General features: G+C 38.9%; 1 protein-coding gene across 8 annotated transcripts in view; it reads left to right on the top strand.

Moving 5' to 3' along the window:
- The first annotated feature begins 939 nt into the window (after positions 1-939).
- The window catches only part of sox13 (SRY-box transcription factor 13), a 33,631-nt gene continuing 8,748 nt past the window's right edge, over positions 940-25,822 (top strand). Inside the window, exons 1-12 of one of the 8 annotated variants that reach the window (XM_023809486.1) lie at positions 940-1,167; positions 13,930-14,143; positions 14,283-14,448; positions 14,932-15,018; positions 16,303-16,466; positions 16,616-16,684; positions 17,676-17,790; positions 19,793-19,869; positions 23,760-23,931; positions 24,214-24,317; positions 24,828-24,921; positions 25,174-25,341. In XM_023809486.1, coding sequence (XP_023665254.1) covers positions 1,100-1,167; positions 13,930-14,143; positions 14,283-14,448; positions 14,932-15,018; positions 16,303-16,466; positions 16,616-16,684; positions 17,676-17,790; positions 19,793-19,869; positions 23,760-23,931; positions 24,214-24,317; positions 24,828-24,921; positions 25,174-25,341 — 1,498 coding nt within the window. In that variant the 5' untranslated portion in view covers positions 940-1,099. Of the gene's footprint in view, positions 1,168-1,909; positions 2,033-13,929; positions 14,144-14,282; positions 14,449-14,931; positions 15,019-16,293; positions 16,467-16,615; positions 16,685-17,675; positions 17,791-19,792; positions 19,870-23,759; positions 23,932-24,213; positions 24,318-24,827; positions 24,922-25,173; positions 25,342-25,822 lie in introns of those variants that run through there. The other 7 variants (XM_072715786.1, XM_023809485.1, XM_023809488.1 and 4 more) reach the window with 7 other exon arrangements.

Raw genomic sequence — 25,822 nt, 5'->3', positions numbered from 1 at the left:
CTGTTTTTTTAGATACTGGTTAAGTGAGTTTTTGTTGGTGTTGTCATCCACCCATCTTCTATACCCACTTATCCTACGCAGTGCTGTGGGGGTCCAGAGCTTATCCCAGAACTTACAGGCTCCAGTCAGGGAATAACGAAGGACAGGGTGCCAACCCATCACACATACGGACAATTTGCCAACTCTAATTCACCTTAGTATATTTTTAGACTGTGGGGGGAAACCACACTAATGAAGTGGAACCCCCACAATTACATAGGGAGAACATGCAAACTCACAGGCCAGGCCAGAAACTCAAACCCTGATCTCAAAGGTGTAATGCAAAAATGCTAACCACTGCACCACTGTGCCACCCCTGATGTAGTTCATTAGGCCCAACTAAATGTAGGTGAGTGTCTATATATATATATATATATATATATATATATATATATATATATATATATATATATATATATATATATATATATATATATATATGTGTATATATATATATATATATATATATGTGTGTGTGTGTGTGTGTGTGTGTGTGTGTGTGCCTTTGACATATTTAAGTTACATAGCTGTGTTGGAGAAGCTTATTCATTGACATAAAATCAAAGGACTGTAAATGTAAATTGTATTCCTGAAAAATAGGTCACTAACTTGTATTGCTTCCATATAATTCGACTGTATGCATAAGCAATCTATATATATATAACCTAACGAAAAATAGTGCTCCTGAAGACTTGAATGTTTAATATTAGAAAAAAAAGCCTTTGTACAGTATATATCATTTAAACATATAATATCAAATCAATTACAAAAATAGGGTACTGAGACTAATAAATCCAGCCGAAAAGTGTCGCGGATATCGTTATTTAGAATGGACTTTTTACATTTTAGCCTGGAGTGAAAAGTCCTGCCCCTTTAAGAGGGAGGTGAGTCGTTTGGAGAGCGAATGTGGGAAACAAAATACCAGAAAGTCTGGGGAGATTGGGGTAACTGGCTGTGTGTGGCGAGCTGATGTTTGTTAATAAGAGCAGTTATTGTCAGTTGCTTTCAGGCTGATAGGGGTTGAAGGGACATCCAGGTGTTAGGGGGATCTTTGTTTTGCATGTTACAAAATAACAGCTCATTCAGAGAAACACCGGAGGAAACGACAGAACGGGTTTCTCAGGAGTGGTAAGTTCAAACGCTGGAGTAGCAGCGATAGTCTTAACTTCTCTTGTTAATTATTTCATATCAGTCACACGCAAAAAAAAGTTTTGCCTAAATAGCTTAGTATAGCTTTAACATCGCGATCACATTTTAGTTAAAAAATAATGATGAGTAATCGTAACTTAAAATGCTTGAAACAATTATAGACAGTTTTCTTCCATGGAATTACTTTTTTTCAGGCTTATCAGTTTAAGGGGACATCCCTTACTGTTTAAGAATGCAAATAACGATTGATCTCTGCTTTCAAACACGAACCTCTTTGTACTCTGTTTTCATTTTTAAAAAATGTCTCGGATACTGTAACCGGTTAATCGGCAATACCATATAATTGCAATAACCACTGCTGTAAAATACACCATCGTTACCTCCACTCTGAACTTCAAATGCAAGTTTTTTCGAGAATTCAATCTTGCAATAATATATTTAAATTGGTTTCACGAAGATAAACACAGACCAAGTGAATGACTAAGTAACTTATAGAATAAGTTATTTCTAACGACAGTTGTTATCACTTGTTTAGGTAACTGCGTATGAAACAACATCAGATGTAGAATAAACATCCTTGTGACGAGTTGTTTTAATGTGTTATTTTGAAATGTTATTTAAAATCATGCGCAGCGACAGTCAACCATTTGCCGGTAGTATTATAGCCTACTATATATAGCATCACGTAAAAAATGTGACGCACTATTGAATAACGTAGCCAATACGAAAGTTGTAGCCATATTGAGTGCGTAGATGGTGTAGGCTAGTGAGTTCGTTACTGTCTCCTGATATACCGTGCTTTACACGTTATTATGTATTCATATTGACGAGTTTGTATCAAGAGGTGAGTAAATAGAGACGGGCTAAAGCTGGTGAATGGTATGATTCTGACCCGAATGACAGTAATGCTTTCCTTTCAGTCTTTGGCAAACGACTCCGGCACCTGAGTCTCGCGCTCCTGCTGTTCCCGAGCATGTTGTCGGCATATTAAAAAGGAAGTTGGCAAAGTGGCTGCAAGTGTTGGCTTTACAGACTCTGGCTGTGCACAGAGTGAGCTGTCACCGGGGAGTCTCTGACCTTTCCCCACCACTCTCATTTTCAGTCATTCCCTATCCCTTCCCGTGCCTTACGAAACGCAAAATATAAACAATGCAAGTATAGCGAAGCAGCCAAGCGGGACTTCAGTCCCTCCCTTTAGATCAATACCAGCCTTTGTAGTGCTAGGTGAATAGGAATATGTCTAGACCTAGACCACGATGAAGAAAGAGTTTAACGTTATGAATTTTACTGTTTGCCTGAAAATGACAAAAGGGTACTCAGACTGCAACCAGTGTGATTAAAATGTAAACTAAGAAATAAACATTTTATCTTTCATATTAATTTTCAGATATCCATTGTTTTATAACTTATGTGGCCCTATATTTCTCTTACTATAGATGTGCCACTTTTTTAAATGAGAACAAGAACGTTCAGTAAGTGAAGAGCTGAATGGTTGTTGAATTGGGTTATCGGTTCAAAATTCTTCTAAAACAATTCTGTCCAGTAGATAAAACTGACATAGATTACTGGACATATTGTTTATTATTCTGTTACTGAAAGCCCTATATTTCATTCAGTATGATTTCTCATACATGTTTTGTAATGTACTTAGGTGTATTTTATAGTTTACAGTGCAAAAAGAGTAGACCGTCTCAAGCAGCCTAAGTAGGATCTCTCTGCCGCCATCTATAGCAATGTCCATTTCTAGTGCTCTGTTGAAATAAGAAGGAGAGGATGAGATCTACAATGATTAGAAGTCCAAATCCCGTGGCTGGTGGAGTGATTTCACAATTGGGCTCTTGAGAAGTGCCCTTAACCCCAAGTGCTCCAGGAACTGACAGAACTCTCAGTCACTTGTACTGTATGTCATTTCAGACAAAAGTGCAAAAATAAATAAATCTAAAACCTGGTTCTTTGGCTAACTCACAAATTTGTATTGGATATCACAGTAGGGCAAAAACAAAATGGCAAAAAGACATTCTGCAATCATTTAGATTCTAAAACTATAGTTTATTATCTTTTCTCGTTTAAACATACTCCCAAAGTGATATTATTGTCTACCTTTCTCCACTACTTTGAAGCAAACTTTTTTTTAATAGCTGCATACCAGACTGAATAAATATTAGGAGCCAAATCAGAGCTACCTTTCTTGATTTGAATGGAGAATGCGTATTATTATTAGCCTAGTTTGTAAAGTAAATATACATGCACACAATCTTGTCTGATACTTTTAGCCAAAGTAAATCGTTTAGTTCATAATTCTTTTTTTAGTCATGCATATACATCTTCAGCCACTTGTTGGTTGTATTTAATTTCTTTTGCGAGTAATCTTGATTGATTGTTTTTATTCCATGTCTACAAAATGCAATCTTTTGCATTCTAATGAAAAACTTTGCAATGTGAACAACCATTCAAAAGGTGCAGCAGTTTGTGAATTTGGTGTTTATGGCATTTTTGTAGCTGGAGATGGAAAAATGACTGGTGACAAGTCCTGCATGTTCTCACTTGCTGTTGATATTTGTTAATTGCCTTCTGTGTGTGAGAAGCAAGCTCTATTTCTGCATAAAAGTGGTATGCCATAGGTATGGCGTAGCTGTATATCCTATGCTGTAACCTGAGGTGCACCTCCCCAGAAATGTAACTTCAGGTGTCAGGCTACAGTGTAGGGTACATGGCTACCGATTAGCCTTAAAAGAGCAGTTAGGACACAAGCTACTAGTGTTGGTAAAGGTATAAGAATTTAGAAACACTTAAGAATAATGTATGGCAGTAATGGCGTAAAAGTTTCCTGTAATAAATCTTCAAAATAACAAATCATTTAAATTCACAAAACACAAAACTTTTAACTGAAAATATAAACTATAAATGTGAAAACTCAATCCAAAACATGTATAATTAAAGGTTTATTATGCAGAAAAGATCATTTTTTTTATACAAAGAGGAAATATGGTTAATTCACTGATCAAGGGTGAAACTGTGTATGATGATAGATGTCATCATTATCTTTATATCTTTCATTTCCTTGTTTACTAACAGAGAAACAGATGTAAGGCAATTATCACAGCTTAATAGATACATTTTTATGTTATGTTATGTTTGCTGTTTACAAAGTGCTGAAAATGTGGATTAATCACTGATCCTGATTTTGATAAGACCTAAGAAGGCTTGCCCCCCACCCCCACCTGCTCAGTCACCCACCTCCCCTCTCCATTATAAACCAACCCCCGCCTAAGAATTACACAGGAAATCAGAAACAGTGTGGTAATAATGGAACATGGTCTTTAGAAACATTGTAGCAAGCAGAAAACAAATACAGCAAGGTACATATAAGCTTGCTTGCATTGTCCTTGAATATATACTTCCCTCAGTCACTTTTATCAGGTGAGTAATATTTAATGGCATGAATAACCATCATAATTCAATGGGAAACACAGTGCTCTTTCTAGATTGTACTAATTCTGAAGTATCTTTAGACAACATTGACTATATCATAAATATGATGTATGTTTCTTAAAATATTAAATGATTGCATTTACTCCAGTGAATTTCTCACGCAATATGAATTAGTTGCATTGACAGAGAGTCTTTATTAATTGCAATATTATGATGCTTGTTTTTTTTTATTGATTTTATCCTGAATTTGAAATTGCATTTCAGCTATTGGACTTTAGTAGTAGTATGTTCAATACAAAGTTGCACCAATATCTTCAGACAGATATGCACATTACGGATAATATGTTCATACAGATAAACTCAGTACAAATAATAGATGAACAGTACAATCACTGAAATATTGTCCTCAGTTTTCCTTTCCAAAGTGAAACGTTTTTTTTTATACAATTGACAGTTTTAATTGTGTTTTGTTCTAATAAAATTAGGTGATTTAAGAAATAAAGCAGCATAGTCTCTTCAGATACTGAACGGCTTTTCTTGCTGTGTAGGACATTGGGCAAGGCAATGCAGAACTACACTAAACTTCTGAGTTAATATACTTAGGATTGTAGGACTTAATAATGTCTGACATTGAGCAAAGGTTTTTTTGACAAATAAAATTAATAAATATATTAAATTATTAGGTAATGTATTATTTAATTTAGCCAACTGTAAGTTGTATTTGTAATTTTTTATTTCAATATATTATACTTGCAAGTGATGTAAAAAAATTAGGCTAAGTCAGAAAATCTACACAGAAAAGGGGGTTATTTCACATTACATACTGTTTTTGAATTAATTTCCTTTTTAAACTACATAACTCCCTTTGACTAAACAGAAATGTAGAAATTAAAATTATTAAAATTGTTTTTGTAATTAATTAAATGGAACATACATTTTTGTAAAATAATAATAATAATAATAATAATAATAATAATTATTATTATTATTATTATTATTACTTTAATTTATAGCGTCTCAACCTTAAGTGTTATTTTTAAAGTTTCTAGATTATAATTTATTAACTTCCAAGTATTATTGCTGAGAGAAAAATTGACACTAAAACAATTTCAAAATTATTTTGAAACAAGTAATGGTTAGTTATGCTGGGCATTTTATGTAATGGTAGGTGAGCAAACTCATAGACGGTTACTGAGGTTGTACTGCAAAGACTAGCAGGTTCATTACAGACTGCGCTCATTCTTTAAAGGTTTGCATAATCGGTTAAACTTCTAAGGAAACAAGCAGCAATGTAAACACTGCTGTAAATGCTAGTATGGATCTTTCAAAACATGTCCAAAAATTTCATCATGCAAAAATGCATATTTGCAGACAGCATAATTCAATGCGGTTTTATGGTGACTCTAAATGCATACCTTTTAGAAGAAGATTGTTAAAATTTAAATAAATAAAGAATTTTTTTTTTTTAAATGCTTCAGGTAAATGCATAATAGCAAGGTTTATAAAATGTTATTTCATTGTTATTTTGTTTTTTTGAATATACCTTAGCATTTCTTTATTCATTAATTCATTAATCTCTTAAAGTTAATCTAATCCCTAGAGCTACAGTAATTGCATTTACTAACTTTCAATAAGACAAGGATATTAAGTTGCATTTATTTTTGTTTTATATTTAGATGTTTTATGTTTTAAATTTATAGCATGGCAAACATCCCTCTCACATTTAAATTGTAAAGAAATGTATGATAACGTAAATATAATTGAAATTAACCTTTGTTTCGGTTTTCAGCATATCAAGGAAACACTTACTTTTCCACTGTCTACTATATCTTAGTCAAGTTGTTTATGTGTAGCTTTTCAATATTATCATTACACTTCCATTTTAGATCGATCAATGTTATCTGATATGAACAATTTGTCTATTTATGCATTTTTAAAACAGTAATTAATGGACTTTTATTTAAAACCATGAAAATATTACATAAAAGATAAAACACGTTTTTTAAACTGTTAGTAGTTTAGAAAAAATTAAACTACTATTTCATACTGAACTTTTTGGCAATTTAATAAGCTTTTGTAAGTAATACTTATCTCTATAAGACAACAGTCAATGGTAAACTTATTTTTTATTCAAAGTGTGCGCTGTGCTTAATTAAAATTCAAATCATACTGTGAAAATTACATATCTATTACTTTAATTCTTAAAACTTAGATTATTGAAAATATGTAATATTATATACAATAATGTAATATATGGTATAATATTCAGTGAAATATAATGGAAAAAGTAATGCATTATGTTAGACAAAGGTTAACCCGACCCAGTCAGTTTTGCTGCAGTCAACTCATGAACATGAACAAGACACATTTCAAAGGAATATATACTTCCCACTCATTTTAGCTGCAGAATAATTAGCACCAAGAACAAGATGTAACAAATATTTTGAACCTGTTTATGACTTTTACTTAAGTTTAAGTTTGAAAAAAGCATTTTTGTCAGCCCTTACATTTTTGATGCTTGGATATGAATCAGGTGTGGCTGGGACATGTCTATTTCACAATATCTATTATAAATCTACTTGATTAGCATGATACAATAAGTGCAGACAGAAAAAGTCCTGGTAATGAAATTGAAAATGATTTATTTGCACAATTTGACACCCCTGCCTGCTAAACAGTCACTGTTCCAGCTGCTACTTAAAGGTTGCTCACTCCCATCCCCCAAATGTATCCAGAGATCTCTAGCCTAAAATTTAAAGAAACAATAAATCTATGAAAAGTTTCTGATTATTGATGAATCTTCCAACTGCTTCTGGTCAAGAGTGCAGGGGATGGAGCCTGTCCCAGGTAGCACAGGACATGATGCTTTGGTACCTGTACCCTGTATGGGATTATTAAAATATCCAATATTTAATACTTAAGTCATCTAATGAACAGTCAGTAGTGTTATAGAATTCTGCATGTTAGCTGGATGCCATGGCAGAATATAAATTATAGAAAAGGCTGCATAATTTCTTGAAGAGGAGAGATTCTGGATACTACAATTTGGATTTAGGAGCCCATCTCTGCTCATTCAGTAATAATGTTTGTATCTTACAGTACACAAGTTTTTGAGGGTGGTAGATTGCACAGGAAACCCTGTTATTTAACACCTTACGGCGAAGTGAGAACACTTTGACAGCCAGCTGCCCCTGCCTTCTCTGATTTTACAGTTATCATTCACACAGATTTCTTCATCTCACAGCAGTTTCACATTATTTTAGAGAAGCAAAATTATAGACTAAGAAAAGTTTTTAAAACAAAAGATATTGCCTCTTGTTTGTGTTAGGGTCATAATGCCAGTTTCCTTAGCAGGTAGTAGAAGTTGAAGTAGAGCAGAGGTTTCCACTATATAAATATTAAGGGCATGCATAGACATTTTGATTATTTTTCCATGTGATGTGAACATTTAAATCTTATATGTAGACGAAAGATGGATAACTGACTGATAATTGCCTTATTCACCATGAGGAAAGCAAAGCTGAAATATTGATGTGATATGGTTTAGTGTAACCTTTTATTTTCTGTTTATAATCTCCAGCTCTTTTTTTTTCTCTTTTCTTCTCTTTTTAACTGGTCAAAGGGCATAGTAATTTATGTTTACAGAACTTGAAATGTGGCTGCACTTGTTCTTGTTATAAAAAGCAGAAAAATAAACTAAGGAAATGTAACAATTACAAAATAAATGTAAGAGCCAACCTTTCTATCACATTAACTGAAATTCTTAAACATATTATTAATGCTGAATTTTGATTCAGTAGAGTCTGTTTTCCAAATAGACTTATGCCCTTGCCCTGGTTTTTCATATTTGTATGACATACTCCAGTTAATGCTTATTATGCTTAACTTCTGGTCTTGTCTTAATCTACTGTATTTATAATAATCTAGTAATAGATTTAAACATGGGAGGTGTTGTTCTGGCCCAAGAAGTAGAACCGGTTTGTGGTTCTATGTTTATGCATTTGGCATTAATTTTTTTTTACCTCCTGCCCGGACATGTAGAGCCTGTGCCTGTCCTCTTCAGCAGTGAGTCTCCATGAGATCTAGGGAACAGTCAATAAGTATACAAGATTACTTTGCTGGTTGTTATGTTCTTATTATTCTGTTCATATTATTCTATAATTTATACATTTCCGAAAAATGAATGTCATTATCAATATTAATCATTGTAATCATCATTGTCGGTATTTTAAAGATTATAGAACGTGAAGTTCTACAAGGTTTTTTCCCAAGGCTTATTATACACACAATGTAATGTTTCAGTCATATATTGCTAGTACATTATAACCATAAAATACTAAAAATAAATATCAATAGAATATCTGATAGCATGATATGTTATTCATGCTGCCTATCATCACTGTAAAATTATTTTAATACCAGAGGCCACACACACAGAGGTCAATTCAGTCTTTATTTGGAACATTATCCTCATGGATGTTATATCATCAGATTTCACCTGTTTAAATAAGGGTTAAATTTCACCAGTTTAAGTAAGCCAAGTGCATGTATTTTATACTCTGTAGTGTGATTTGATATCTGTACAGTACCAGTCAAAAGTTTTTGCACACACTGAGATTTTTTACTATTGCTTGTTGCTCACTTAACATTTGCTAAAAATACACTCAGTATTCTTTGATAACATATAAATTTACAGTATGTTTACCATCTGAGTGCCTTTATTAGCAAGAAAATGATATATCTTTGATTCATCAAAGTAACCTCATGTTACTTTCTACAAGGGATATTACATACTACTCTGTTTCATGGGAAGAAACCATTAACTAGTGTATTTAAAGTTAAAGGACAGCCTAGAATTTGACTATGCCATCACCACACAACCAGTTAATACTATGTCAGACATGCACTGTTACATAGTCTTTCAATGTTACAAAGGTTTTATTTGACTTATCTTTTAATTTAGTTATTCACTCAACTTTCCAATGCTTAAAAAGAATTTTTAAAATCTGCAGTTTATGAAATAAATGGAAAAGTGGTAAAAACCTGTGGTGTGCAAAAACTTCTGACTGATATTTTATGCCAGTGATAAACGGTAAAATATATCTGGACCAAATCGACATATTCAGAATGGTCAATATAATCACAACCGTTATATACCCAGATAATCTCTTGTTCCATTTCCAACTCTCACAAGTTCTAACTCTTATGAGCTACCATCTTAAGTCACCCCACCTTTCATTGCAGAAGATGGAGAATTAGGAAGAACAGTTGTTCAGAGGTACCTGTTGCATTCCTTACCTCATAAAGAGCTGAGCTGGTCTCCATGGAGACTCAAATACTGCATAGACTCTGCTTGAAAGCTCATATTTACTTTTCTAACAAGGTGATTATCATTGTCATCTTTCAGTTTATGACCATTTCCACCATATTAAATACACAATGCTGCATACATATACAAATCACTGAAGAAATGACCCTGAATTTTGATTTGAAGTCTTAAAGCCACCACATTCATTTTCTTTTTTTCTTTTAAAAAAATAAGGGATGTGGCAGCTGGAGGGTTGTAGACAATCATAAACATGTTCTTCAGACACATGCTTTATGCCTGTTCTCTTGTTTTACTTCTTTATTATAAGTGTATTTCTGCTCTTCATTCATATCCCACCTTGAATCTTAAATGAATGGCCACAGTATGTTTTCTGGAGCACAATAAACAAGAAAAACAGAAGGGTGAAAAGGTGTTTGTGAAAGGCAGAAAAGAGACAGCAGAGCACTCTTTTTCTTATGAGTGGACACCCACTAATTTATGTTATATACAGAAACCTAAATAATCCAAACACCTGAGCTGAACTTGTTTTATTTAGATTTATTTACATATTTTTTTATTTAGGCAGACCACATAGAATAACTGAAAACTTGCTGAAATTAAGGTTTAGTGTGTTTATCATACTTTGGTGTCACTTTACAAAGGTTAGTGGCAGAGGGTTATTTAGCTAGAAGGAAATTTGCAAGGTGTGGTATATTGTGCAGTGTTTCATCTATTCATTTTTCCTTTTTCCTTTTGTCGGTCATTTGAATTTTTTTTTTTTAATTTCTGCTACATAGGGAAAAAGGAATAAAATTAGCACAGGGACTATTCTGGGGCTGTCCCCAAAAGTGATTAGGAAAAAAGATAACCAATCTATTATTATCACCTGAACCAATGTTTCCAATGTAAACTTTTGTGTTTGTGTGTTACTAGCCACATAAACAACGCAGATTTTTTTCCTTTTTTGATTCATGTAGTATTTTTATGCCAGGGCAAAAATTATATTTATTAACAACTGAATGGTTTTCCTTTTTTGAACTAGCCCATACTTATTTGCTTAGGAAGTTTTTTTAACTAAAGGTTGTGCATTTATCTGAAAAGCAGATGAAAGCAGAAAAATTCCAAATATGTATAGTATGTATATATATGAAAATGGAAGTTCGAAATGTATAGGAGCAGCACATATAAGTGTATATGTTTTCTCTTTAATCAAGGGAGTTGAAATCAGTAGACAACAGTCTAGATCAGTCTTCCTTGTCAACTCTGTATTTCCTGGCATGCAATTGTGTCCCCTTTTTGTTTATATATTTACATAAACAACTTGTAAACACAGAATACACTAATGTTTAGTTGGTGAGTTGTTTGAGTGGTGCCTATTCATTTCATGCAAATGGTTCTCTGTTTTCTTTGGGGCTACTCTTCATTACCTTATTCCCATACTATGTATATTTTTTAGGCAAGACATTTCTAGCCGACCATGATGCAAATTCTGAATCCCCCCGTCTCCCTGATGTATAATATACCAAGGAGGACCCCTCTACAATGTAAAAGAGACACCTGGGGGTATACCCCCCCCCCCCCCCACCCAATCGGCATACATATGAAGGGACTCTTTCCCCCACCACCTTTTTTGGCAAAATATACAGTTGCCATTTTGTAGCTTTTCAGAGTATTCTCTTTATAAAAGTATCTATCACTGTAAAAATGGATGGAGACCATTTTCAAGAGATCATGATATTGCCTTGTACTACAAGCTCTGTTTGGGGTAAGAGGTAGATAAAATGAAATCACTGATTAATAGAATGCACTGCCATTTTGAACAAAATAAATAATGAACTTTATAGGTTCGTTCAGATTCTTGTGGCGGTCCCAACTGGATATTGTCTCTTTAGATGTATGTAGTAGTGATGAAGCTATAGTTTGTCATCTGGTCAGATTCACCTAGTTTGGTACAGACTAATACACCATATAAGGGAAGTATTAGACATTTTTATGCTTGAATGATTTTGGATTTATAAGGAGTGTACCCCAGAGTTTTACAGTATGTCTGGACAGTGCATGTACAAGGAAATTCAACAGGTGGCAGCACTAACTTTCACAGAGCAAAGGTCAACCAAGAAAGAGAAGAAGAAGATCAGGAAGAAAAATAGTTGTTATAGCAGTTATAGTGAACAGTTGTATGAGGAGGTGCATCAGTACCCACATATATAATTGTCCATTTTCATACTGTCCAGACAGATTTTGAAACTGAGACGATATAATTCATGAAGCTGTGGACGGGGGTTGGTGTATGGGTGTTGCAAGGATTCCAAAATATAGCAGTACGCCATATTACCTTAATACCACCCACCCAAGCCTATTAGCAACTTTAAACCTGTTCATAAAACGTTTACCTGTTTCATGACACTGCTTGTATTTGTGTTTATTGCAATACATCTGATGGATGTGACCATCAACATCCATGGAAATGTGTAGTACACATGGACAGTAAACTCATGCAGATATGGGAAATATGAATTGACCTTTAGTGTCGCCATCTCTTAATGATATCCCCACCTTTGATTTAGCTATATCTGTGAACCCTCAAATGCCAGACAGTCTCAGTAGGATCTGTTAGTCTGCAGGGAGTTTGTAAAGGGCTATTCTCACAGGCATGGCAGGCCTCCCAAGAGGCACAGCCTCTGATAACAATCAGAAGTGGTCTAGCGACACAGGAAAGGGTGGTACAGCCCTGCTCCCGGGTCCCCACAGACTTTGCAACTGAGATTAAAGACTGACTATGGTTGCTATAAAAAATAACACTATCTTAAAAATAGTGTTAGTTCTCATTGCGGGGTAATTTTGCTTGGGCTGTCTGGTGATCATAACCTCTTTCGTCTGCCTCATTCTGGAACACACTGATGGACAGTTAGGCCGGCTTCTGAAATTGAGCTGAATGGATGTATGAATTTATGTAAGTTTTATGCATAGTTAATTAAGAATGTAATCACATTTTCCTGCTAGATTCAAATATTGTTCAATATGATCAAATTTTATTTAATGATTAGGATGATGCTGTTCATACATTTTGCTCTGCTGTTTTTTTCTTCTCCCCTTTTTTACAGTCCACTTGTATTGTTGCCCTTCTGAGTTTCCTGGTGTTTAATGCTTTTGTCCATCTTGTGACTATTGATCACACTTCCTCTGTTGGATTTCCATGACAATTATATATACTGCGTTTTATTCTGTAGTCTTTACCCATAAAAAAAAATAAGAGGAATATTGATTCATATGTTTTTTTCTCCCCATTGCTTATTAATTTTAGGTTTTCATAAGGAGGTATTTTATACCCAACATGGTCCAGCATGCTAGATTTGAGGCACCTAATCACTAAGCTCTGTGACAGGATTTACTCTTTATTAAAAGTGGCCAGGCTGAGTCTGCCCAGACAATGCATTGCTGTTTTCCATGCAAAACAGGCAACTGATGGGTTTCATAAACAAACTGTGGTCCATATGCAGGGATAGTGAGTGCTTCAAGATTCATCAGATCTGATACAGAGAGCAGTGTATTTGGGGAGGACTCTGTTGCTTTATCACATTTCACATAGCAGAACTTCTGCCAAATAGTTTGTTTTAATTTCTAGATAATTGTAAGAATATTACATTACAGGTACTTTTCTTTTTAAGCCTGTGTCAATGTTTTGCCTCACCGTTTCTTTTCCTTTTCAATCAGAACGGTGAAGAAATAAAAGATAATTCTCCATAAATTACATGTTTTTTTCGCATGTTCACTTGCTGAAAAATATGTATATGACTCCTAACTCCTAGGAAACTAAAAAACTAAAAAGGTGACACACTTAAGGCAGCCTTTGTCTAGTCAGCAGTATTAGCCTGGCCTGCTGAATAAGGTACTCCAGCAGGAGCCAATTGTCATCCACTTGTCAACAGGATGATATTGGTGGCATTTGTAAAACATGCATTTCTTTGGCTTGACAGGAGATCTTTGGTTTTCTTCTGCAGGATGTGTGAGCCCGGCCCCTCAGCACTGCATCTCCAGGCCAGCAATGATGTAACCATGGTGGGCATGGGTGTGAAGGTGGAAGAGGAAGGCCCAGGTGATATCAGCAGTGGAGAGGTTGGCAGGGAGCTCCAGAGAGCATCACCCTGCAGCTGGCTGACACGCCCACTGGCCGAGCAGGCAGATTTTCAGCTGAGGATGTCACAGTCGCCCTTGGTAAAAGAGGCAATGTCATTATTCATTTGCTAATTCAGATTTCACTTTAAAATGAAGGACTAGTTTATATAGAGATAGATATGTTGTCTTTTTAAAATGTATTTTTTGTGAACGTAGAGTTGTTTGTGTTGTTTCAAAGGCCATCAGTGGGATTGTCATGAAACCACAGGGGACATCACTGGGCACATCCCCGCGAGGGGACGGCTCTCCCAAAAAAGAACGGACACAGGGACACAGCCCTCCAGGCCAAGATGGAGGCATTCGGAGTTTTGACAAATTGGACCTCCAGCATAGCGTTAGTGAGGGTGAGCCATTGACATTCCATGCACTGTTCATGCTACATGTACCATACAAGGACCTTCTCCACTCTTGGGCAAAAAAATGAGTGCCTCAACATTAAACTTTGGCCTACTTTTTTGCCCAGGAGTGCATATACACACACACACAAACACACACCACATACACACCACATGCAGTCACATATTTTTATAAAATTCAATTTCCAAAGATATGGTCCCCACCGCATTGTCAAAATAACAGGTTTTTATCACACTGTGGGGACATATGGTCCCCATGGTGTAATATCTACATAACACAAACACACACAGGATTTGTTTATTGTGTTTTTGCTCTGATATGGAGATAAAAGTTGCATGAAAAAAGACATTTTTCTTTTTGATATAATTTTCTCTGAGATTTTTCTCTTTCGACCAGTTTGATCTTTACCGTAATTCCTGTCCATTTTATGTGCTTTTACTTTCATTCTTTTGCTGCATGTGGATGCACAGTAATGCCCACGATTGAAAAACTTCTGAATTCAGACTTGAGAGAGAAAATTTTGGTCAAGAATGCCCATGGTAGCACAAGTTTGAAAGGTGAGAGGCCACCGCACTCCTCAAATATGCACCAAGGTCCTCCTGGAACACAGGGCACACTGTCTGTCCTGTCTGATTCTCTGTATGTCAGCTTATTTTTCAGGCTGATTGTTATCTGAACTAAATATGAATGTTAGATAAAGGAACCTGAGTGAGTAAATATCACAAAAATGTTAATTTTCCATAAGAAGTCATTCAACAGCTAATATTTCCATGTAACTAGTTATGCTGACTGTAGGGATTCACTGCATCTGTATTCATCAATAGACAAGTGGCATTTGTAGGTTAATAAAAAAGGCCTGCTTGTTTTAGGTGTTGCTAAAATATCTCAATAGAATTTGTGTTTGCATTTTGACAGTACACCATTTTCATGCTGATAGAACAACCTACTGCTCAGGGCATTGGCCAGATATTTTCCTGCAAAATTAATAATTCTAATCAAGGTTCAGGGTTACTTTATTGTCATCAGCAGCTTCATACCTGTACAAAGAGTGATGAAACAACGTTTCTCCATGGCCCCAGTGCAACATGTAGTACACAACATTACAGTAACAGGGCGTGCAAGGTGGAAGCAGGCAGTTAATAAATAGTGCAGAGATAATAAATAAGTAGTGGAGAGATGTTAACTTCGTAAGTAAAGTGCAGTTGCAATTTAGAGGTAGATTGTATATGCTGTTTAGAGGAATTTGAAGAGAGTCAGTCCACATATTAGTGTGTGTTCAGAGTTCTGATGGCTTGTGGTATGAAGCTGTTGCACAGTCTGGTAGAGGCGGAGCGGAAGCTTCGAAGCCTTTTTCCGGACAGTAGGAGGGAAAAGAGTCTGTGTAGTTGGTGAGATGGGTCTTTTACAATTTTTTAGGCTCTGTTGTAGCAGCGAGTCTGGAAAATGTCTTTTAGGGGGGGTAGGGGCACACCGATGATCTTCTCAGCTGCTCTCACTATCTGTTGAAGCGTGTTACGGTTCAAGATTTTACAGTTCCCGTAACAGACAGTGATGCAGCTACGGACTAGGCTTTCGATGGTGCTGGTGTAGAATGTGGTGAGGATCTGTTCGGGGGAGGCAGTCATATCAAGTTATCCAGGTTGTAATAATGCAGCAGAGCATCCTCAAACTATGCTTCATTATTGCCATGAGGTTCTTACTGTATTTGGTCTTGCAGAGACATTACATGAGTATTATACTTCCTTGAACGCTCTTTATTAGCATGACCTTGGCATCATTTGTATTATTTTGTCTTTGCTTCCATGATCCCAACTATGCTTTTCTGTGGGAAGGTACTCCAGAGAGTCTAGCAGAGAAGGAGCTGCAGCTGCTGGTGATGATCAACCAGCTGTCAAGCCTGCGGGACCAGCTACTGGGTGCTCACTCTGAACAAAGGAACATGGCGGCCCTGCTCCTCGAAAAGCAGCAACAGCAGATGGAGCTGGCCAGGCAGCAGCAGGAGCAGGTGAGTTTACCTGATAGCTACTGGCCTAACCCTGAAAGACCTGGGTGACCTTTATGCTTAATTTTGGACAATCTTGATAGTGATTTATTCAGCTTTATCTGTGCTATTGGGCCAAATAAGTTTAACCTAAAGCTTTATTTCTGTCACAGATTGCCAAGCAGCAGCAGCAGCTTATCCAGCAGCAACACAAGATCAATCTCTTGCAGCAGCAGATTCAAGTAAGATATTTTAAAATGTTAAATGTTTTGCTTATCTTTTATCTATAGCACTTTACAAAGTATACTATACATTTACATATACTATACATAGAGTCAGTTCTGCTACCACGTGTGTTATCACACCGCAAATCAGTTCTAACACAATTAATATATTAGTAACCACCTCCAATACAATGCAGAATCGCATTTGTATTTGCACAATTTTCAGCCACAGAGAAAAGCAACGCGCGAACTGCAACATATAGTCTTGGCGAGAAACACTACTTGAACGCAAAAACAGCTGTCCAAGTGAACTATAATGATGTCTGATTCATAACAAGTCATTTTTTAGAACCAGTTTTTCTTTGTGTAAAGCTGGTAATTTTGGTGTAAGTTACTAAATTTACTAAATTTGGTGTAGGTTACTAAGTCTAGGAGTCATATTCCCTAGACTTAGTAACTTAGTTTTTCCCATGGAATATGTGTATTTTAGTACATGATTTTAATGAATGAGAGGTTTTTCAGGAGCACTTTAGTTGCATTGTAGCAGGACTGACGATATACTCTGTACTTTTTCCCATTTTCCCATTCATATTGCCAGGTATTTAGTGTGGGTTTACTGGCTTGTGAGTATAATAGCAGTTCCATTCTTTGGAGTTTTAGTCCCATTTCAACCTATGGAAGAGAGCTATGAAATGTGCTAAACTTTATACCTTATGCAAGCAGAGGCTACTGAACAATTGCTTACTAATGGGGAAAAAACTACTGTGGTCTTATAGATCCATGAATCTGGCCACTTTTTCTGGGCTGAGGCAGTTAGATCCACACTCCACCATTGACAGCATCATGACATTTTTTAATGCTCTTCATGTTATGAATACAAGAGGCCTTAAATTATTCCTTTAATGGTATAACAACTCACAAGGACTTTTGTATTCCTGTGCTGTCTGGCTTGGCCCTTTGGGTCATGTTGTATGACGATGGACCATCCTGCTTGTCTGCCCTCTTTTAGCAGGTGAACATGCCTTATGTGATGATCCCTGCCTTTCACCATAACTCGCAGCCCCTGTCAGTCACCTCAGAGCCTCAGATGGGCCTTCCCCTGCAACCCATTCCCTGTAAACCAGGCAAGTAGTCCTCTGTATTCTTCATATTTTACACACACACACACACACACAATTAATTCATTCATTCATTCATTTATATTGTGGAACCTGAAAAGGTAGTCTTTTGTCAAATGCACAAATCCCAATGAAAAATTTGCCTCCTTCAGACAATGCTCCTCCCTTTTCTAGATTAACCATAAAGGTTTTCTTGTACTTTATCGTTATGATAAAAACAAAGTTTACTTAAAAACATGCACATCCTCCGTGGTGCTCACTGTATAAAGTTACCTAGAGACTGTTATTTAGGTTTAAACAGCAGTTGTGTATTTTGGTTATACGTTGAAGTGCAAAATTATTGTTACTGGGTTGTTCGTTGTAACCAATTGTCATAATGATTAGATCAGGCTGGCAAATTGTTTGACATTAAATAACAGATGTTAGCACAGTTCCTGTAGAACGTCATGAAAATCTCCATTTGTTTATATATAGGAGTGCGTGCGTGCGTGTGTGATTTACTTTTCAATTGTTTTACTATATTGAAATCCCAGAGATATTTGTCGTCACAAACTTAAAAACAAAAACTAAAAAAAACTATGAGAATTTCAGGATATTTTCAAAAATCTCTTGATTTGAAAATTCCTTCATAATCAAGTATGTGATGCAAACAGATTCAGAAGCCAAACTAGTGTTGGGCGGTATACCGGTTCATACCGAAAACCATTTTTTATTATTGTTGTGAATTTTTCTTATACCGCAATACTGGTTTAAATAGCCTACACAACATTCGGAAAGTGGCGCAGCTGGAAACTGTTTAAGGGGGGACCTTTTTCACTGTTGCACCACTAAAAATGTACCGCGAAAGATCAGAAATGGAAGATATAGCTGACGCTGGAGTTGAAAATAATGAGACACTGGGGTTGTCAAAAAATCGATTCTCAGATACTAATAGATATAAAAAATTTGAATCTGATTAGATACTCTTTCACCATTATTGATACCAACAGTGCGGTTTTTGCCTCATTCGGCATACTTCACACAGCACCACTACAGCACAGGCATGTGTGCACGCTCGCACACGCACACACTCGCGCAACCCCTCCCCTCTCTGAATAGCTGCCGATCACATTCGCGCTGGTTAACACACACGTACCGATTTGGCCAAACATGGCATATGCTGCAGTTGAATGTACTTTGCAAGCTGCTTTAGTTAAAAAAAAAAAAAAAAACACAAAAGTGCTGTTTGGAAGTATTTTGCAGACGAGCATTGAAAGGCTAAGGATGTCGAAAAGCCTCTATACAAACAGTGCTACAAAGTTGTGGCGACAATGTCAAGTAGTACGTCAAACTTGGCGAAACATCTTAAAGGCCGACATCCCAGTCTTTATGAGAAATTTTGCGAGGTCAGTAAAGCTTGCTTTCCAGCAACACTGAACTATGAAACACTTATCAAAAATGTTAACTTAATGTTAACACCTTAGCATTAGCCATTTATAAGCAGTTAGCCAACAAACACGTTAGCTGTATGTTATCATTAAGGTAGTGGATATGTGCAATGGCTAATAATAAAATAATATAGTTAATGTGGGGACAATGCAAAAATGTAAAACAAAAATGTGTCCTGTAAAATCCTGTAAAATGTGGTCATACTTTAAGAAAAATACCGTCGTATACTGTGAAACCGATATATCTTTGAAAAATACCGTGATATAAATTTTTGGTCATACCACCCAGCTCTAAGTCAACTAGTTCAGCACATAATAAAAGGACTGAGTCAATTTCATTATTTGTTAGATATTTTTCTCTTTCTCAAAAATTCATTGGAAACAGAATTGCATATTTTTACAGAAACAGTGGAGGCTGTCGGTGTCCAACAATTCCACTTAATTTTAGAGGAAGAGCATTTTACCTGAAGGCACCCTGAATGTGTTTCATGATATCCTTTTCCAGCAGAGTTGTCATTACAGGAAAAAATGCAGTTCTTCATTAGTGTGTGATGCTTTTAAATTTTCTCTGCACTTTTCAGTTGACTATCCAATGCAGTTTCTTCCTAACCCGCACTCTGCTCCTGCAAAGCGGTCCAGTGGTGCAGTGCACAAACAGGTATTATTATAAATTATAATCAGAAATTATAGCGGGATGTGGCTCTGGGTTTCTGATATTTTGTGCAATATATGTGCAGTTTGGGAAGAACTATATATTTGGGATCATCAACCTGTCCCAACATGGATAAATGCGTCCATGGCAAGCTTGTCTGTGTCTGTGGTAAAAAATAAAAAAATAAAAAACACTAGGTAGGACACTTATAAACACCATATACATGGTAAAAATGTTATTTTGAACACAGTGTTTGTCATAGTGTTAACACCTAACACCTAACACCCCCCTCCAATGGGCTCACCACCTGTAGGAGGGGCCATAGGGGTCAGGTGCAGTGTGAGTTGGGCAGTGGCCGAAGGCAGGGACCTTGGCGGTCCGATCCTCGGCTGCAGAAGCTAGCTCTATGGACATGAAATGTCACCTCTCTGGTGGGGAAGGAGCCTGAGCTGGTGCGCGAGGCTGCGAGGTTCCGACTAGATATAGTCGGGCTCACCTCGATGCACGGCTTGGGCTCTGGAACCAGTCTCCTCAAAGGGGGTTGGACCCTCTTCCACTCTGGAGTTGCTCACGGGGAGAGGCGCCGAGCTGGGGTGGGCATACTTATTGCTCCCTGGCTGGGCGCCTGTACATTGGGGTTTACCGCAGTAGACGAGAGGGTAGCCTCCCTTCGCCTTCGAGTGGGGGGACGGGTCCTGACTGTTGGTTGCGCTTATGCACCAAACGGCAGTTCAGAATACCCACCCTTTTTGGAGTCCTTGGAAGGGGTGTTGGAGAGCGCTCCCCCCGGGGACTCTCTTGTTCTGCTGGGGGACTTCACTGCCCACGTGGGCAATGACAGTGAGACATGGAGTGGCGTGATTGGGAGGAACGCCCCACCCCCCAATCTGAACCCAAGTGGTGTTCTGTTGTTGGACTTCTGTGTTCGTCACGGATTGTCCATAATGAACACCATGTTCAGGCATAAGGGTGTTCATATGTGCACTTGGCACCAGGACACCCTAGGCCGCAGTTCGATGATCGACTTTGTAGTCGTGTCGTCGGACTTGCGGCCGCATGTCTTGGACACTCGGGTGAAGAGAGGGGCGGAGCTGTCAACTGATCACTACCTGGTGGTGGGTTGGCTCCGCTGGTGGGGGAGGAAGCCGGGCAGGACTGGCAGGCCCAAGCATATAGTGAGGGTCTGTTGGGAACGTCTGGCAGAATCCCCTGTCAGAGGAATTTTCAACTCCTACCTCCAGCAGAACTTCTCCCATGTTCCGGGGGAGGCAGGGGACATTGAGTCCGAATGGGCCATGTTCCGCGCCTCCATTGTGGAGGTGGCTGACCGGAGCTGTGGCCGTAAGGTGGTCGGTGCTTGTCGTGGCGGCAATCCCCGAACCCGCTGGTGAGGGATGCCGTCAAGCTGAAGAAGGAGTCCTATCGGGCCTTTTTGGCCTGTGGGACTCCGGAAGCAGCTGATGAGTACCGGCAGGCTAAGCGGAACACGGCTTCGGTGGTCGCTGAGGCAAAAACTTGGGTATGGGAGGAGTTTGGCGAGGCCATGGAGAATGACTTCCGGACCGCTTCGAGGAGATTCTGGTCCACCATCCGGCGTCTCAGGGCGGGAAAGCGGTGTAGCATCAACACTGTTTATGGTGGGGATGGTGCGCTGCAGACCTCAGCTCGGGACGTTGTGGGTCGGTGGAAGGAATACTTCGAAGACCTCCTCAATCCCACCGATACGCCTTCCAATGAGGAAGCAGAGTCTGGGGACTTGGGGGTGGACTTACCTATCTCTGGGGCAGAGGTTGCTGAGGTGGTTAAAAAGCTCCTTGGTGGCCGAGCCCCGGGGGTGGATGAGATCTGCCCGGAGTTCCTCAAGGCTCTGGATGTTGCGGGGCTGTCTTGGTTGACACGCATCTGCGGCATTGCCTGGACATCGGGGGCGGTGCCTCTGGATTGGCAGACCGGGGTGGTGGTCCCCATCTTTAAGAAGGGAGACCGGAGGGTGTGTTCCAACTATAGGGGGATCACACTCCTCAGCCTCCCTGGTAAGGTCTATTCGGGGGTGCTGGAGGGGAGGGTCCGTCGGATAGTCGAACCTCAGATTCAGGAGGAGCAGTGTGGTTTTCGCCCTGGCCGTGGAACAGTGGACCAGCTCTATACTCTCGGCAGGGTCCTGGAGGGTGCGTGGGAGTTTGCCCAACCAGTCTACATGTGCTTTGTGGACTTGGAGAAGGCATTCGACCGCGTCGCTCGGGGAGTCCTGTGGGGAGTGCTCCGGGAGTACGGAGTGCCGGACTGCCTTATAAGGGCTGTTCGGTCCCTGTACGACTGGTGTCAGAGCTTGGTCCGCATTGCCGGCAGTAAGTCGGACTCGTTCCCGGTGAGGGTTGGACTCCGCCAGGGCTGCCCTTTATCACTGATTCTGTTCATAACCTTTATGGACAGAATGTCTAGGCGCAGCCAGGGCGTTGAGGGTGTCCGGTTTGGTGACCTCAGGATTAGGTCTCTGCTTTTTGCAGATGATGTGGTTCTGTTGGCCTCATCAGACCGTGACCTTCGGCTCTCACTGGAACAGTTCGCAGCCGAGTGTGAAGCGGCTGGAATGAAAATCAGCACCTCCAAATCCGAGACCATGGTCTTCAGCCGGAAAAGGGTGGAGTGCTCTCTCCAGGTCGGGGAGGAGGTCCTTCCCCAAGTGGAGGAGTTTAAGTATCTCGGGGTCTTGTTCACGAGTGAGGGAAGGATGGAGCGGGAGATCGACAGGCGGATCGGTGCGGCGTCCGCAGTGATGAGGGCGCTGCATCGGTCTGTCGTGGTGAAGAAGGAGCTGAGCCAAAAAGCAAAGCTCTCGATTTACCGGTCAATCTACGTTCCTACCCTCACCTATGGTCATGAGCTGTGGGTAGTGACCGAAAGAACGAGATCGTGAGTGCAAGCGGCCGAAATTAGTTTTCTCCGCAGGGTGGCTGGGCTCTCCCTTAGAGATAGGGTGAGGAGCTCGGCCATTCGGGAGAGACTCAGAGTAGAGCCGCTGCTCCTCCGCATTGAAAGGAGCCAGATGAGGTGGCTCAGGCATCTGCTTAGGTAGATGCCTGAGCCTAATCGGAAGGTTGCTGGTTCAAATCCCGCGAATGCCCGGAGTGATTCTACCCCGTTGGGTCCTTGAACAAGGCCCTTAACCTGAAATTGCTTCATCTACATCCAGCCCTATAAGGAGGTCCTCCAATTTACAGGGAATAACTTGGTGGCCACCAGAAAAAAAAAACTCACACTAATGTGGTGCCGAGGTATCACCCTCCACATGGCTGCACTCAGGTTCTCATCCCTGAGGTGGTTTGTCGTGTGGTGGGTGCGGAAACACACTAGAATTAGTGCATGCTCCTTACCTCCTCCTCCTTTGAATGAATGCTATGAATTAGCATTTTTATGATACTTAAAAGATGCCCAAATATACCACCGATTAGTTTTACTTGAAAACTATCAAATATCAAGGGCCCAACAGCAATATTAATCTGTCAGCCACAGGATTCAAACCAGTGACTCCCATACACACACAGAGTGCTAAGCCACAGAGCCACACACCACCTTTTATTAAATTGCTGCTTTATAGATTTGTTTATGCAAATGACTATCAATTAATAACAGAATACTGTCAGATGAATCATTGGGCTTAATGGCTTAGAAGAAAAAATTAATATTTAATGTAAAAGAGGGTAATTTTGTATTGCAGCCTTGCTTTCAGTAAAAATGTTGCATATTATCCTACACAAGCATACAATAACCATACGGATTGTTGTTTTATATTTGGTAACATTTATATAAAAGAATTTTGGGTAGTGACAGAATTTGAGAACGTGACAGGAGAGAGTGGTTGTTCTTGAATGTGACATGAATTGATGCATCCTCAGTTTGGTTTAAAGGAAGCTAATCAGCCACTCAACTTGACCTCCAAGCCAAAAGGACTCGATATGTGCAAGACAACTAGTGGGCAAACCCTGGAAATGGCCTCCGTACCCCTGCAGAGCAGCTTTGGACCTCGTGACCTACAGCTCAGCCCCCCTCGATCTGGACTCAGCCTAAGTTAGTATCGGCACCTCTCATTTGACCCAGTACCTCCTGAGTTTCTTTACTTTTTAATTTGATTTAGAAGTAATGTTCCATTATGCTATATTGATTTATTTTTTATGCTGTACCGTACAGCATTGAAAAGGGACAGAGAATGAAATTTCTCTCACAGTGCATACACAATTGCTTATCGTTGCTTGACACTTTCATTAATTCAGCAATTTTAATTCTGCTATTTGAGCGGCAAGTTGTTGATGGACCACTGCCTACTGCCTGAAATGTGAATTTGTCATGCAGGTTTCTTGGGCGAGGGAGACGTAGTGAGCCAGACTCTACACGATGCTCAGCAACTTCTGAGGGGCCATGTGGCTTTAGGGAGAGACACTGATAATGGCAGAAAGGTGAGTTGGTTATTGGTAGGCTCTTCTAACTCCCTGCCCGCAACAACAGAGCTCTGCCTGACAGTAAGACCACCATAAGTATCACATTGATTTCATCATAGAAATACATACGTAACCTGTGAGCTGATCATAGAACCTGAAGTCATTATATATCACTGTCAAGTGAAGTATTTCATTTTCATATGGCCTCGTCTAAAGAACAGACTGACTCTAGTCTTCTATTATCAAAATATACTGTAATGTATAAAATAATGTTTGTGTTTTTTGTCCATGCATTACTTCCTTCTCTTGTCCTGCTTTTATCTTTTCTGACCACTAGTACAAATATTGAAAAAACTGTGTAAAGTACAGGTTTCTCTTGCTATTCTCTTTACCTGCTGAATAGGATGAGAAATAATCAATTTCAATTAAACGACTATAGTGGTTCTGTTGACACCTACACTATATACTTTTTCCCCCATTGCCTTTTGGAAATGGCATTTTGGTGTCCTTGTGCTGCATATGCTACAGATTTCTCGAGCTGTACAGTTGACACATGAAGAGAGAAAGGAAGATGACCAGATTCACCAACCCAAAGAGGACCATCCCAGCAGTGATTCAGAGGGTAAGATCTGAACATTGTGCGTACAGCGAAACAGTTTTGGATACTGAATGTTATTTAAAGAAAAATAACATGAAGATCTAAATACAAGTGTTGAGATAAAAGAAGTATAGAAAAATTTTGAAATATTAGTAGTTTTCCTAATATATAGCACTAATGAACCATGAGCTAAAAATCTGGACTGTTCGTACTTATCTGAATAGTGAATTGAAAGTGTTGTGCCTGTGCCAGGATACAAATGAGATTGTGTGGTAGGGGCCGTGTCTGCTCCAGGAGTCAGTGGCTTTGCTGAGGTCCACACGCCCTCCTCAGGACACATCAAAAGACCTATGAATGCCTTCATGGTTTGGGCGAAAGATGAGCGCCGCCGCATCCTGCAGGCGTTTCCAGATATGCACAACTCCAGCATTAGCAAGATCTTGGGTATGTTGGTAGCCTGATTCTAACTGGACTTCTGCCTACTTCCTCTTCTGCAGCTCTGGCAAAATGGCACAAATTACAAAAATCAGCATTAGCTACAACATGTTCACTGATTCTTTTTATTTGTTAAGGATACTTTCATGTTTAGGTAGTGTTTTTAGTTTTTTCTCCTGGTCCTTTGCTTCCATGCTGACCTATCTTTCCTATACACCGCTGTGCTTCCCATAACACAGGCTTCATAATGCCTTGTTCTCTGCTCCTTTCTTGTTTTTGTTGTTGTTGTTAAGCTTACACAGGCCATTCTGAATGTCACTTCAGGCCCAATTGTCAATGCAGCCCTATTCTGAGTGTAACACCTGCTGCTATTGTGGGCACAGTAGGGCATGCTAGAGCATGATTCTCCACCTGCTTCCCTGTGGCAGGCAAACTGCCAAGATCAGTTATATTCAAACTAAGGCAGAATATGACATTTTTATGCATCTCT

The sequence above is a fragment of the Paramormyrops kingsleyae genome, chromosome 8 (assembly GCF_048594095.1).
Source record: "Paramormyrops kingsleyae isolate MSU_618 chromosome 8, PKINGS_0.4, whole genome shotgun sequence".
Classification (NCBI taxonomy): Eukaryota; Metazoa; Chordata; class Actinopteri; order Osteoglossiformes; family Mormyridae; genus Paramormyrops; species Paramormyrops kingsleyae.
The sequence above is the reverse complement of the archived record's forward strand: the minus strand, read 5'-3'. Positions and strand labels throughout refer to the sequence as shown.